Source organism: Glarea lozoyensis (genome assembly GCF_000409485.1).
Source record: "Glarea lozoyensis ATCC 20868 chromosome Unknown GLAREA10, whole genome shotgun sequence".
Lineage (NCBI taxonomy): Eukaryota > Fungi > Ascomycota > Leotiomycetes > Helotiales > Helotiaceae > Glarea > Glarea lozoyensis.
In genome coordinates this window covers 1,038,832-1,053,782 of record NW_007360984.1, presented here as the reverse complement: position 1 = coordinate 1,053,782, position 14,951 = coordinate 1,038,832, and the positions used below count along the sequence as shown (strand labels likewise).

General features: G+C 48.4%; 4 protein-coding genes across 4 annotated transcripts; 2 read left to right on the top strand and 2 right to left on the bottom strand.

Moving 5' to 3' along the window:
- Positions 1-243: 243 nt before the first annotated feature.
- GLAREA_05380 (3-carboxy-cis,cis-mucoante lactonizing enzyme) lies at positions 244-4,002 on the bottom strand (the record flags this gene model as incomplete). The annotated part of the gene is made up of 2 exons (XM_008078669.1): positions 244-3,847; positions 3,914-4,002. 2 exons carry the CDS (start codon positions 4,000-4,002, stop codon positions 244-246), a joined length of 3,693 nt encoding a protein of 1,230 aa, XP_008076860.1.
- A 2,499-nt stretch (positions 4,003-6,501) lies between these two features.
- Positions 6,502-8,201, top strand: GLAREA_05379 (uncharacterized protein; the record flags this gene model as incomplete). Its single annotated transcript, XM_008078668.1, has 2 exons — positions 6,502-6,639; positions 6,834-8,201. 2 exons carry the CDS (start codon positions 6,502-6,504, stop codon positions 8,199-8,201), a joined length of 1,506 nt encoding a protein of 501 aa, XP_008076859.1.
- Positions 8,202-8,871: 670 nt separating this feature from the next.
- GLAREA_05378 (uncharacterized protein) lies at positions 8,872-10,062 on the bottom strand (the record flags this gene model as incomplete). The annotated part of the gene is made up of 1 exon (XM_008078667.1): positions 8,872-10,062. The coding sequence occupies one exon, from the start codon at positions 10,060-10,062 to the stop codon at positions 8,872-8,874; it is 1,191 nt and encodes a 396-aa protein (XP_008076858.1).
- A 1,273-nt stretch (positions 10,063-11,335) lies between these two features.
- Positions 11,336-13,750, top strand: GLAREA_05377 (HAD-like protein; the record flags this gene model as incomplete). The annotated part of the gene is made up of 2 exons (XM_008078666.1): positions 11,336-11,813; positions 11,865-13,750. The coding sequence occupies 2 exons, from the start codon at positions 11,336-11,338 to the stop codon at positions 13,748-13,750; spliced, it is 2,364 nt and encodes a 787-aa protein (XP_008076857.1).
- Between the last annotated feature and the right edge of the window lie 1,201 nt (positions 13,751-14,951).

The window sequence follows — 14,951 nt, the reverse complement described above, 5'->3', positions numbered from 1 at the left end:
CTGATTCCGAGCTATCTTGGAATAGTTCTGGGGATTTAGAACTCAATTCAAATAATAAACTCGTGCATTTGGAGAACTGGAGAAGTCTTTCTTGTACTCTCTTAACTTTAGATCTTCCCATAGCTAGACTAGCGACATGCAATCAGCTCTAACTGTCTATGGACAATTGAGACCTATAAACAACTAACACTCCAATATTATTTCGTGCTCCAAATCGACATTACTAGGGTATCATATCACATATCACATAACCATACACTTCCCGCTCTTCTTCTGCTCTTCCTTAGGGGAGCCGTAAGACACATCGGTCCAACCAGCCGAACTCGCAGTATCGCCATACTTGTCTTTCTTTAGCTTCTTTCCCCTTTTCGGTCCATATATACTCTGCCTCCAGCCTTTCTTCTTGGCGTCCTGAATGTTCTTCGCAGCGCTCCGCTCCGCTCTGCTAGGATTCCTCGAAATTCCAGTTGACTTTGGAGGAACAAACACCGATGAATCGCCGTTTGAAGTTATACTATGAATGGTCTCCAATCGTGGCATTGGGGGGCGCAGACCTGACGGGCTGCCACGAGTTGAGCTTCCATTCCCAAATGAGCGCTGCGGCGAGTTCGAACTTTCGGGACTTAGTTGGCCAAGGTGATTCGGCCTCCCATGCACGCCGTTTCTGCTTGGTGAACCATATGCGCCCATCGCAGCACGTGGTGGAGTCGATCTTTCCGGTAGATCATTTGTAATTACTGGAGGTGCATGATGCTTCTGATGTGGATTGTGAGGCTGTGAATATCCTATTGACGAAGCAGGTCGATTGCCACTTCCAGATCGTCGATGCTGGCTGTTCGCTCCGGAAGACATACGCCGGGATGGATCAGCAATCCCTTGTGGACGACCTTGACGACTATTCAATCGAGCAAGTTGATCAGCGCTAGGATGCACCATCCCAGATGCGTTCGACGCATTCGCGGACCTGACTGATGGCGCTGGCACTGTTTCGCTTCTTTTGAAATCTACAACCAGACCTTCATCGACCGCGCTCGGTGAACGCATGGTAGGTGCAGTCCTTACACGTTTCGACATAAGAGGAAACACTTCTGGTGTCACAGGGTCTTCAGCGGGAAATGGGACAGGTTCTGGCGCTACAGAGCGTCCTGACTCAATGGCTTGTTGTTGCACTCCAGCTACTGGTATCGTCGATGGCATTCGGGTCAAATGATGTTCTTCGGTCGGTCGTGGTGGAACCTCCTTGTCAAGATTCAGGGTCGGTGCTTCCGCTTTCAACAATTCCGCATCGCGATCAGCCGTGACTACCTCATGAGACTGACTTTCGTTAAGGTCGCTCAAAGGGCTCGGCAAAGGCAGCGGGGAGACTGGCTCGAGTAAGGTAGCTCTCATATGTGGGCTAGGAATTTGGTCGTTGGTCGTTGGATTGCCTACAGCGCGCCTTGGTATCTGATATGTGGCAAGTGTACGTGGAGCAAGTGGAGGTGTTCCTTGAGGGGACACATCATAAAGATCATCAAATTCTGGTGACCCAGGACTTGAAGAAGGCCGCGCGCGGTCTTCATCTATCGAAACGCGGTCTGAGTTCATGGTTGTATGATCACTGACACTTCTCTGAAATGGAAACGACTCGCGCCGGGTTCTACCAGTATTTGTAGGAGCAAGAGTGCGTGAACGTGCTAATGGGCTAAGGTCTAAGCCAGGAGACTCGTCGAATAGAGGAGTCATCGAGTGTCTTGATTGAGCTGCTTCCGCTAATAAGGACCGTTGAATATGTTCAGGCAGTGGAGGCAAGGGATCCTTTGAATAGGGGGGTGGAGGAGGAACCCAATTATCTGCATCGCTCTCATGCGGGTGCTCTTCACGGCCATCTGCACGACGATATTCTATATGATCCTGTGCGACCGCACGGGGGTGGAGTCGTCGATTAACAGCAGCAGCTGTAGCGGCTCGTCGAAGGGTTGTACCAGAGCGCGGGCTCGTGTGAGAGTATGGCGCATCAAGTGCCTCTTGTACTTCCTCCATAGAAGGGTCCTCCATGTGCTGAGAAGTAGTTTCCTGGTCACTTAATCTTCTGGGAATAGGAGGCGGCGCTCCATAAGGATCACCTAAATCGTCTTCGGTCGCTGGTAACGGAGGTATTTCCGAATGAGGTATATGGGGAGCGACTACAACAGAACGGGAGACATGACTTCGGTTTCCTCGACGCTGTGCAACGGTCCGCCTCCTCACTATGGCTACCTCTGTATCCAAATCCCTATGCTCCTCCTCCAGGATTTCGGGTTCTTTGTTGCCAACTTCAATGGTAATGAAGCTTTTCTTTCCGTCTCTCACAGCGTAATTGAAATCTAGAATAGATATACGCCCGCCGTCCACAGGACTCATGCCGTCTTCTTCCCAGCACTCGCTGCTAGGTGACTTAAGACCAATACCAGGAGCAACTGCAACAAGTCTTTCACCGTATACCGCATTATCATTGTCCCTAACCCAGCTCATGGTGCTGACTTGCTCTAAGGTGCCAACTTTGCGCCCCTCAACAAATGTATTTCGAAAGCGATCGCAGAGAAGTTGCCATTGCGGTGTCCGACTGAAAGTTTCTCGTTGCCTATGAACAGACCGAAGAGATGGAGCGCTATTTCGCCGTCCTAATTGGGTCGACGGCGTGCTTATTCCACTATCAGTATTGCCGCTCACTGCGTGAGAAACGACTGGCACAGCATCGAGGTCTTCAGGAACTCCGTAGAGCCATATAGAGCCTTGGAAGCCCGAAGCTACAAGGTCTCCTCGCTGGGTAGAAGTAGGCAACGTGCTCGGTAGAAGTTTAGCAACAGATGTGGCATCTGGTAACGGCCCCGTAAAGTAAGTTGTGCCGTTTCGAAGATCGTCGATACGCACAGCGCGGAACGTTTCGAACACTCGATCGTACGTAAACGCCCAAGTGGGTTCTTCATCTGAAGGGCTTGGGAGTAAGACTGCGTGACTACAGTCTCGACTGCCATTAGGAAAGAGTATGGATGTGGTCCACAAAGCACTAATACTGACAGTTTCCTCGGGCATAGCGCCCCCTGTATTATAGTATGGTGCCGTGAGAATGACGGTACTCGGATTTCTCGACTGCATAGTGGTCCCTAATAGCTGTGTCCCATCAGGTGAAAAACACAACGTATCTACGGCATAACACTTTACCGCCCGTCTCTCTGTATTCGAATTGGTCGAATCTAATGATGAAACCTCTACCCCAGAATCGTACGCCGCAGCCAAAACAGCGCCTGTGGGTGATAAGGCGATAGTTCGTGGCGAATGATCTAGGGCGACAGCATGCGTATGCTTGGGGTGCTCTCCCGTCAAATCGTACATGTCAACCTGAAGGTCCGTCGCAAGAACAGCCAACAGCGACCCATCATCTGTGATCGTGGCAGATGCTGGCCTTCGCAGTATTTTCAGCTCCCGCTTAACCTCGACATCGGGGCCCCCGACATCTATAACGTGAATTCGTGATGAACTGTATGCTAAGACAAAGTGTCCCTTTGGAGAAATGCTGAAATGGAAAGCCTCTCCACCCGGGGCCGAGGAGGAACTTATAGAGGTTGAGACTAGACTGATGATTGTTTCCTTGGGTCGTAAATACGCTTCGAACAGATTCCGTTTTATCTCTTGCGCAAACAAGCCGCGAAGGCGCGGAAGGTCGTCGTCATTCTGCGACAACGACGCAGACGGATGGGCGGCCGAATAGGAGGCACATCGCGAGAGGTGATGAACATAGAGATGCGCCTGCTGCGCTACAGCCCGCCACTTTCTATTCAGGTTTAATACGGAAGCAAATGCATTCGGGCTCGTGGAGAGGATTATTCTAGGAAGTCAAAGGTTAGCATAAGCTCAACGTAATCCTAACGTGCTTCGTGCTCTCCCAACTCACTGCTCAATAATCTCGTCCGGAAGTAGATGGAAGGCCAGGTTGCTAGTCGCAACAGACCTCGAAGACGATTTCCGTAATTCGCAATCCATTGAAGACCCTTTTGGCAAACTTTGGAGGACGTTCCCGGTGGGGTTATCCCTCTGGGTATTGCCAACCCCCTACTGCCAGTTGCTAGACCAATTTGGTGACCGAGGCACTACATGAAGCCGCCCTGATGCGCCGGTGAAAGGGGTGATATCGTAAGTGGTGACTGGCGGTATGGATGATTGTATGAATAGCGTAAATATCAAGGGAGTGTGTTGAGAAATGTCGGGAGGCTTTTGAGGCTGAAGTGGTGGTACCAGCCGTGCGATGAGCTTGAGTTGTACAACGTGGTTGGCCAAACCTGTACTTCCGTAGATGATTGCTGGAGTAGAAATCCCGAAGCGCTGTGTCTAAAGATTGCTTGTCTGGTCTACGTAACGTCTTTCGAAGAATTGGTCTGATACAAGGTGCGGGAGGATTGTAACTGGCTTCGTACTCGAGTACGGAGTTACTGCTCTATACAAATTGTTGCATGCGAATGTAGAAGTGGGGCGCAATGATGCACCTTGACGATCAAATCATCCACCTTCTTCCGTCAAGACATACGGAGCGGAGCACATAACCTTAGCATCACCCAGCGCAGTACGAGTAGGAACACAACATCATTAAAGCTAATTTACCAGAGTACCCCAATAAAAGGCACACTGCTAATATCTACTTTGCTTCTGCGTATATGCATCAAGTGTCTATACATCTCAATCAGCAGTCTGCGCCCCCAATAGCATCCAATGATCAGCAAGGATTATTGGTTCTGGACTCGCACGACATAAACGCAGATCAGATCTGATACTACCCTGATCATGGTGTATTTCTCCATCGAGTCAGGGAAATGCTTCTGAAAGGAGGGGATACTCTCCTCAGTGCGGATAAAGTCACATCGACTGATCGAACAGGAGTTTGCATATATCGGTGGGGGCTGTGAGACGGAGAGGTATGGACATATTCGAATTAAGTCGTGCTGACCACTACAATAGGCTAGGACGGTAGCTCATGCTTATACTCAAAGGCTAGGCCGATTCTTACGAAGGCTGCCGTCTAAAAGGGTTGAAAACTTTACTATTTTACTGGAAAGCTTTTTATATTCATATCGATAGAGCCGGCTTTCGGACTTCTTTACTATCATTGACGCTTTTGCCAACTCCTCGCGGAAAAGTACGCTATCATAATCCTAGATGGTGTTTCAGAATATGTTGTCAACCGCGGTATTGGGCCATTTCCAACAAAGTGATCGAAAGGTTGACCGGCAATCACATACATGGTCGTATTTGTGCCAACCACAAGCTCTGAAATGCCGCACTACAAACTGTAGTCTTCCCTATACACAAAGATTCCTGATATTCCCGCTCTTCAGTGATCAAAAGATCATAAAAGTGATTCTGTTCGTTGCTGCATTGGTCTTTCTGACCTGGTTGTATGTTGTACTTCGAATGGTAGTTTATAGCGAAAGTAATCAGACAAGCCAAGGCAGTCTTTGACATCATTTTCCTTTCTCTACTCGACGAGAGTTAACCGCTACATACTTAACAGTTATCTTTTCTAGAAGGTCTCTGCCGTAGACTGTTTCGAGGCTCTAGTGCAGTGCCTCTACGATGGGCGCGCGCTTACGGAATGTCCTGTATGGAAGCAAACTCCAGACCAACAAATCTGGTCGCGTACGCCTCCTCTTTACATGTTCCTTCAACAGCGCGTACTTTGAAGCAATTCGAGTAATATATGTTTAGTCCAAGCGGGTGCACAAAAACTTGTGAAATCGCAGTCTTGCTTCGAAACATAAGACTTGTTGTATTCTGTTAGAATTTAGAAGTAGGGAAGCTTACCGAAATATAGTTAGTCCCCAGTCTTCGAACCAAACGTGGGATTCCTTTTCAGATTACTGGTCCCATGAGAAGTTCGACTTAGTCTTTGCATGTTGCATGTCTCATTTTGGAAAGCCTTTATTGTGCGGGATTCTGCCTTGTATAGAGTATTCCAACTCCAATAAAGCAACACTTCGTTGTGTATCATCAATCTATTACTACTACTTTAACATCTTGTCATGATTCAATAATCAATCGACCTACTCAAACATTTATCTCTCCCTGACTCGACTGGAGAACCTTTGCAAGTACCTATTACGAAAAGGTTCTATCCCAAGACGTCTCGCGGAGGACTAAATAAATGTCAATCACCTGTTCACTAATCCTTAGACTCAATAAGTCGACTTTGAGCAGAGCTCTAAAAGGCTCATTTACTTAAAATTATCGACGGAATATTTGATGTCGTTCTAAGTTGATGCGCTAATTGTGATATTTCGTCGAGTTAATTGAAGAAATATCGTGAGACTGCCACTTATTTTGTCCACCGCGAGGAGCCTTTGAAAAGGCTTTCGGGTATTTATCGGAGCCCGAATTCATCAACATTTGTCAGGAGACGCTTGTTCTGCCTCCACTTTCAAGCTTGAATCTTTTTCCCTTTCACAAGGAATGGTTCTACCATCTTCTTCATTCCGCATTGACATTAGCATCATGCCAGAGAATGACCTCGACTACGAGGAGCTCACCAAAGAGCTAATAAGTAATTTTAACACACTCGCAGACGCAGTACAGCTTCTGAGTGACAGAAACACCATTCTGCAGCACAAGCTTCAATACGCACACACTGAAGTAAGCTCGCTTTCTCGTTCTATTCACTTCATCTCCTATTTTATCATGATGAGAAACTTTAGCTCTAGATCGAGAAACTGCAAATGCAGCTAAGACCGATAACAACCATGTATCCTGAATTCTTACCTCTTTGGAAACTTTTGCAACATTCACACTCACTTGGCGCGTCCTCACACTAATATAGCTCTACACAGTATCAAATCCTTGCAGATAAATATGCGCCGTCGGATCCCAGTATCGCTGAGACGTTAGCAAAGCTGCAGCTTCCGCCGTACCTTCAAGTGACCACCCCCGACAGAGCGGGATTCGTACCTTTACCACTTCGGCGGCAAGGTCATTCGAAGCAAGAAACTGCTGAGGCGATACGCGACGGTAGGAGAGCCGTACAGCGGATAAGAGCTCTGGGAACGAAATCCACCGGATCTACGAGTATATCCGGGACGAGCAGTAATATGAGACTCTCTGCACGTAGGACATCACTTTCCACCGTTTTAGAGCAAGATTTTACGGTGCCTGGCAAGAAAAGCTCACTCTTGTGTCCCTTTTCACGTCCTATGCAACGTATTCATTCGCCATCGACGATGGGTTCTGGCCAACAACCCACAATCTCCGACGGTAAAGACCCTACCCCACATCAGTCCGCTGACCCAATTTGTGCTGCGATGTACGCAGAAACGATGGCGTCCCCACCTCCTTCTGCAACAGACGCTGCTGCGAAATGTCCTATACGATACTTAGACCAGCACTCCCCCGAAGAGGTAGCGGCTTATTTTGAGACTCATAAACACGAGATTCCACGAAGTCATGAAATCTGCGTGAAGCGGTACCAGAGAAACGAGGATGACATAAAGAAACTCGATGCAAAATATGGGAATCTAGTCAGCATGATACAAGGCCTAGGTGAAAAGCATCAGCCAATGCTGCCTACGGACGCCGAAGACCAAGATGACCTTGAAAGAACATCCAACGAAAGAGTTGAGAATTGGGCCAATGCTGTCAGTGCTGATGGTCTTGGACAGGATGATGACGCAGAGCTACAAAATGATGAGAATGATAGAGAGAGCCGTTTTGATCGGCCCTTGAAAGAGGTCCGCGTTGGCGAATCGCCCAGCAGGCCATGGGGTATCCAAGTCCCCATATTTGAGGCCCCCATGGATGATGAAAGACCGATCTCACCACCTCCAGCACCGGTATCTTCAGAGCATATTCCAAAACCAGCAGGCAAGTGTCCATTTGGCCATGGACAGCAAGGGGTGAAGCAAGAGCTGGGAACTGAAGATCTCGATCTCGATGCGGTTGCTGAGTACTCAAAGATAGCTGAGAAACCGGCAGGAAGATGTCCTGTCGGCCACGGTCAGGCACCTAGACTCGAAGAACCTAGAGTAAAGCAAGCCTCGCCGCCGCCTGCTGTCCAAAATCCTACATTTATCCAACCCCCAAGTGGTTCTCAAACGGCTAACAACGGGTCTCAAGCGCCACAAATGGTGTTTACTGGACCAGTTTTTATAGGTTATCCTATGGAGCAGGCTTTGGCGTTCATGCAGCAATACAAGAATATGTAATAAATGTGAATTTTAGTTTAGTAGCGATTTGAATTTAGCGATGGCGTTTGGAAGCAAGTGGAATGCAGGTTGAGCAACATGTTTAATAGCGTATATATATCATAGGATGCAGACTTGCATAGTCACGTAGGTAGGTTAAGAAATCGACAGGAACAGTGCGTTTGTAAGTATGATAGGGCAGAGGACACTTTGATGAAGAATAATAACTCAATTAAATAAAGATTTTCGGTGTACAACCTTTCATTTGGTGCTCGCTGTCAACTTTTAACACACAGTGTACATCATGATTCAACATCGTCTATTCGCCTGTTCTCTTGGGACACCTAACGTGTTATCGGATTCAAGGTTGCCTCTAGTCTGCTTGGAAACAAAATTGAAATTCCTGCTGGCCGCTGTTGATGCATTAGGTACTGCAAGAAAACTGGCGTGCATAGACTAGTGGCGAAATAGCACGTTTCAGCAATAAGAATCACAATACTTCAAACTTAAATCGGTATATTCTATATCAGTAGAGTTCTAAAACGCCAACGCCGCCCAATGACCTGAATCCGAGCTGACAATTGTTTCGCCTAATATTCTGAGATGCAATCCTCGATCATGATTTCGAGGCTCTGATCTGAACCAAGTACGACAAAATTCAGAATCCTAACTCTTTTCCCATAGGAATACATCACGGCTTGACGTTGGTCTTATTTCTGGGCTCATCTACATCGCCGCTCGCAAATACATCCTCGTCATCTGTAAACTCATCTCGGTATGTACTCGGGTCTTCAATTCTCCTTTCGAATCCACCATCTTCGTGGTCCCATAATGAGATGTCATCGTCGTTCATCAGCGCCGCGGAGTCTATCTCTTCGTCTGAATATCTTCTCCCGAGCGCCGGGCTGCCTACTTCTCTCTGTCCTGATTCTAGTTCTGCGATTTCGAGCTCCTTCGCTCGTTTCAGCGTACGGCTGTAAATAATCCAGCCCATCGTAGCGCCCAATAATCCGCCTAGAATCATGGACGTGTAGTTTATAGCTTTGGTTCCTGTACTCATCTGTCCACCCTTTTCGGCAATGACTGCCATTCGACTCCCAATAAAGACGTGAATGAGAAGTTTCGGCGATGTTATTGCTGTTGCTGCTGCAAACGCCAATGGGTGGACTGTAGGGAACGTGGACATGGCTGCGTTACTCAAGCTGTATGGTAACGGGCAAAGACGAATCATACACAGAATCTTGATGCCATCGTGCTTCAGCGTTAGAGCTAGGGCTTCGAAGCGTTTGTCGTTCCCAACTAAACGCTCAACGTAGGAGGAGAATATAGTTCGTGATGCGAGGAAGGAGGCCAGAGAACCAGCTACCGAAGCTGTCGAAACAATGTACCATCCTCCCGGAAACCCATACACAAAACCAGATATTGTTACCGCGGTAGAATATCCTATGACCGGAGGAAATGCACAGAAGAACGTTATGATCCACAGCACCACCCAGCCACCTGTCACACCATGCCATTTCTTTGCCCATGGTCCGAGGACGTGGAATATCTTTTCGCTATATACCAGGAAGAGAATTCCAAAGACGTTTATGCATATAAGGGCTGTAGCTGCGAGTACTTGTTGTATCGGTGACAAAGATCTAAACGTTTTCCAAACCCGCTGGTATATTGTTGTGGCAGTCGAGAGCACTTGGTTTAGAGCCGATGTTGGTCGGCTGTGCTGAGAGTATGGAGAGTTGCTGGCTGGTCTTCGTGAGGTTGAGGATAGCCTTCTGGACCACGGCGGTCTTGCTGCGTTTCGCTCGGAATTGGGGGATGGAGATGGAGACGGAGAAATAGGTAGGGCCAACGCCTTCGCTGTTGAGCTATAATCCGCCGGCATGTTGAAGGTACCTCGAAGTGATGAAAGTACCTGGAAGTGAGGATCGGAAGAGGTTGGATTAGGCTGACTCGAGGCTGTCGTTTCTGATGATACTGTTGCGGTAATGCTCCCACCTACTTCATCGCAATGATTGTGGAAATTACTTCGCGGAAGTTTGTTGGTAATATCTGAACACTGTTGGAGGTATAATTGTGCTTTAGTTCCAGCACCTGAAACTCGCTGACGGTGGCGCAGACCTCAAGAGCGACCACGACTACATACGACGTATGAGTGAAGAGTTTGTTGGTTATTCGAATGAAGGTGCCGTATATATAGTCTGGATTGGAGAGGAAGAGATGAGTTCTGGGGCAAATCCCACAAAGTCTTCGAAGGATCGAAATGTAGCATGCAGCTATCGATACACCCGACGCTGCTGCTGTCAGTGACGTCGAATCAACGAGCTGGGAGCCCGGCCACGCAATCGGTTTCAACCCGAACAACTACGGGCCGAGCTCGGCCTGCTCCGGAACTCTGTGAAACGGGGCCCCCACAATTTGTTCACATGCCGGCAGCGAACCTGAGGGTTGCAGGAGTCAAAGCAAAGTGCAGACACATACGAAGTACTCCGTACATGTGGTCTCTCTATCTGGGGCTCAACGTTTTTGGATGTCATTTATCTGCTTCGCGAACTTTGTACTCATAAAATGTACCGGTGACTGGAGACACTAGAACGTCTAAGCATCTGGTACGACAGTACAGCTGACCTCCGAGTTTGCTTCCAAGGTTTTCACGGAGTACGAGCACAGCAAATACAACAAAATACCTCGGCGTATTTGTGGCTGCATCTCAAGCAGGGATAGCCTCTTGCGATGGAGCGGACGTCAGCCCGCCAAAACCCCAGAACTTCTGAAGGATCGCAATAATTCTCACCACTCTCCTCAACGTGAATCAAACTTGCGAGACCTTCTTTTCTCTTGTCGCCGATTTAACAGTCTCTCTCTCAACAATATCTATTTGTATATTCCTAAGATCCTCTACCATCCGATCGAGCAAACAATCCATCCAAGCAAGTTCAAATCTCTACCTAATATATCGAATCGCTACTCAGCGCGGGCACATCAGAGAACAGACCTTGGACATCGGCACATTAAAAGCTGTCATACTTTATCTCATGGTCGAACTCTGACATCTCAGCCATCTGTCGCTACAACCGTCGACCTTACGTACCTCGCGCATCCCTTTCCCTCCTTTAGCCAGAACCCTCCCGCGATATCCTCCTGAGCACCAGCACATTATGCAGTACGTCCGAAGCATCAGCGGATCAGTCTCAAAGACATGGAACTCTATAAACCCTGCGACGCTCAGCGGTGCGATTGATGTTATCGTGGTAGAGCAAGAAGATGGTACCCTGGCGTGCTCTCCCTTCCATGTTCGCTTCGGGAAGTTCTCCCTATTACGACCTTATGAGAAGAAGGTTGAATTTCGAGTCAACGATGCGAAACAAGACTATGCCATGAAGCTTGGGGAAGGAGGAGAAGCCTTCTTTGTGTTTGAGACAAGTGATAATATTCCAGAGGCGATGCAAACGTCTCCCTTGGTATCCCCAGCTTCGAGCCCGCCTCTGCAGCCAGAAGGGCAAAATGTACCGAACTTGTCCGAGCCAGATTTCTTAGATTTAGAGAACGTGAATGGGAAAGCCAGATCAGCTAGTGTAACTAGACCCGGTGTTGGTGTGCTGTCTTCGTCAGCCCCACGACGAACTACTGGATTGAGTATGTTCGCTTCTATAAAGTGTCGGCGTGGATATTTCTAACACTTGACAGGTGCTCTCACGCCATTAACAGGCTCTCCAGAATTTTCTAACGACCGGCCTATATCAGGCGACTGGTCTGGAATCCAGGTCGGACAGCGTAGCAATACGGATGATGCCGTTCCAAAATACAATGCCGATGGGTCAGAAAGGGAACGACAAACCCGTTCCTTGACACCAACGCTACAGACAAACGATGGACCGTCAGACTCTCATACCGAAAGATCGCAGAGCCCGCCTCCACTTCCGACCAAAGAAGCTATCGAACGTGCATTGGCTCTATCCAGTCGACTCTCCGCATCAAACATTCCTACACAAGTCACAGATACGGGAGATTTGATGCTTGACATGACTGGCTACAAGAGTAGCGATGATGATGCTTTTAGGGCGGAGGTCATCGCACGTAAGATTCTTTCCGAGGAGTTGGAAGGTAACTATGACATTGGAGCTTTAATTGGTGCTGATGAGCACGGAAATCTTTGGATATACAGCAGTGAGGAGGCAAAAGAAGCAGCAAGTCAGAGAGCAGCCTTAGCAGGCATTCCTAACTCTACCGTGCTCAACGATGCAGCCTCTGACCCTGGGTATCACAGCGACGCAGATACAGAGGCACCAAAGACACCTGTGATCTCAACTCACAGACGAGCTGATTCTGATCTTGGAGCTATGGGCCATACCCCCCCACAAACGCCCCCAGAAGGTGCTGGCGACCCTAATCGGAATTACGCAAAAACCCTGCGTTTGACGAGCGACCAATTGAAGTCATTGGGACTTAAACCTGGGCCCAACCCAATGAGCTTCACTGTCAACCGAGCCACCTGTCAAGCATACATGTACCTTTGGAGGTACGATGTACCAATTGTTATTTCAGATATCGATGGAACAATTACCAAATCGGACGCCCTTGGGCACGTTCTCAATATGATCGGAAGGGACTGGACACACATTGGCGTTGCCAAGCTTTACACAGAGATTGTGAACAATGGATACAACATCATGTATCTGACATCAAGGAATGTTGGTCAGGCCGATTTAACTCGAGCCTACCTGGCAGGTGTAGTCCAGGAAAATTATCGATTACCACGCGGACCAACGATTTGCAGTCCCGATCGGACAATTGCTGCTCTCCGACGAGAGCTGTACATTCGAAAGCCAGAAGTTTTCAAAATGGCTTGTTTGCGAGACATAAAGAATCTTTTTGGGCCGGGACGGACACCGTTCTGTGCTGGCTTTGGCAACCGGCTGACCGATGCGCTGTCTTATCGTTCGGTCAGCATTCCGAGCAATCGTATCTTCACCATCAACAGCAATGCAGAGGTCTCCCTGGATCTGTTGAAACTCAACAAGCTCCGTTATACCTACGTGAACATGCGTGAAGTTGTGGATCATTATTTTCCACCTGTGAACACCTTGGGCCAAAGTGGTGGAGAAGAATATACCGATTTCACGTATTGGCGTGACCCAGTCTTGGAGCTGGACGATTTCAGTGCCTCGGAAAGTGGCGATAGAAGCGATGAAGAGGAGGAGGAGGACGACAATGGAAGCGATGACGATGACGATGTTAATGAGATGGGGGAAAGTTACCTATCTCGTGATTCAATTGATGAAGGAGACGATTACCATGGACTCGAGGAGAGCATGATGTCCGGTTCAGTGGATGAGGACGACGTCGACAATCTCGCTAGCAGCATTTTGTCGGGCGAAGAAGAAGAGGATGGTAAGGGCGACCACGAGGAAGCTATCCAACCCGAAGAAGCTGCACAGCTCCTTAAGAGTGGAGATCACGGCCATCTGCGCCACGGCTCTCACTCGATGGCTGATCAAGACGCGGAGATCATCACTGGGATGAAGGGGTTGAGTGTGGAAAAAACAGACTCCGATGATGGAGAGGCTCAGTAAGAGTTGTGCAATGATGGGTTTCTACAAGTTTTGTTTGGAAAGGTGTAAGATGGGATGGCAATCGGAACGGGTTATACCAGGCAGGTGGAAGCGTGCGTTGTTCTTCATCTGTATGTTTATTAATGTATTAGTGTGATGGGGCTTAGGGCTTATCAGCATCAAGCATAGCGTGGCGTAATATGAAATATTCGAAGTTTATCGATACTTGTTTGTCTTTGTATGAGATTAATACCGTGCTATACGATGGTGTTTTTATCAAAAATCGAGTATAGTTGCTCCCATCACTTCGTAAGTTCTGTCCTGCGAAAACTCAGAAGGTTGCTGCCCGTAAGCGAGCCAACCTTCGGAACATAAGTGAGGTGGAGGTGCATTACATCCAAAACATGCCGGCCACACAGACGGGGAGGGTGTAGATCTCAGCGGGGAGCGACCTTTCACTTTGTTTGGATAACTTCATATTGCAGTTCTTATGAAGATCTCTTTGTCCCCGCTCTGGCATGCATGACGGTACCACAATGCAACAGAAAATCACAGAAAGTTCCATCTAGACCACGGTCGGCCTCTGCAGCTGCTCGTCACTTGAATTGTCTTTCGAGCCGACCTATTGTGGTGGTAGACAGTGTTCCTGGAGCCAGTGATGTGTGCCGTCCTTTACCACCTTATACGCAGTACTTGCAACGGCAAAAGGATATTGAGAAGGAACGGTTACCCAGGTAAATAGAGAAAATAGGCGCGGTTATAGTGCACACCTCTCGATCCCATATTCGAGGATTTTGTTGGCGTCAAAGGCGATCGGGAGGTCGTACTCCTACGGTTAGCTGTGTCGTAACCGTCTCGTAGGGAGGGAGGTGTGGTGTCTCGAGGGTGTGGGTGTTGGACCCTTAGAATGAGGGGGAGCTCAAGCTCCCTTCGATGCCGCATACAATGACGTCTTGCCCGTCGCCGGGGTCGACCTCTGCAGTGCGCCGGTACCTCCGTACCACCAGAAATACTCTTTGCCATCGAAAATGCGATTTCTCATCCACCACTCCGCGATCCAACAGACCACCACCATCGTCCGTCCAGGATCAGATGCGCATCCCTTCCCCAAAGGGCACCAACGGATTACCCACCCTCCTTATTAGCGACGCCGACAGAACCCTTGGGTTTTGGTGTCAATTCTCTTTCCTGTGCCGATCCAAATGTCACACACATTTCACCG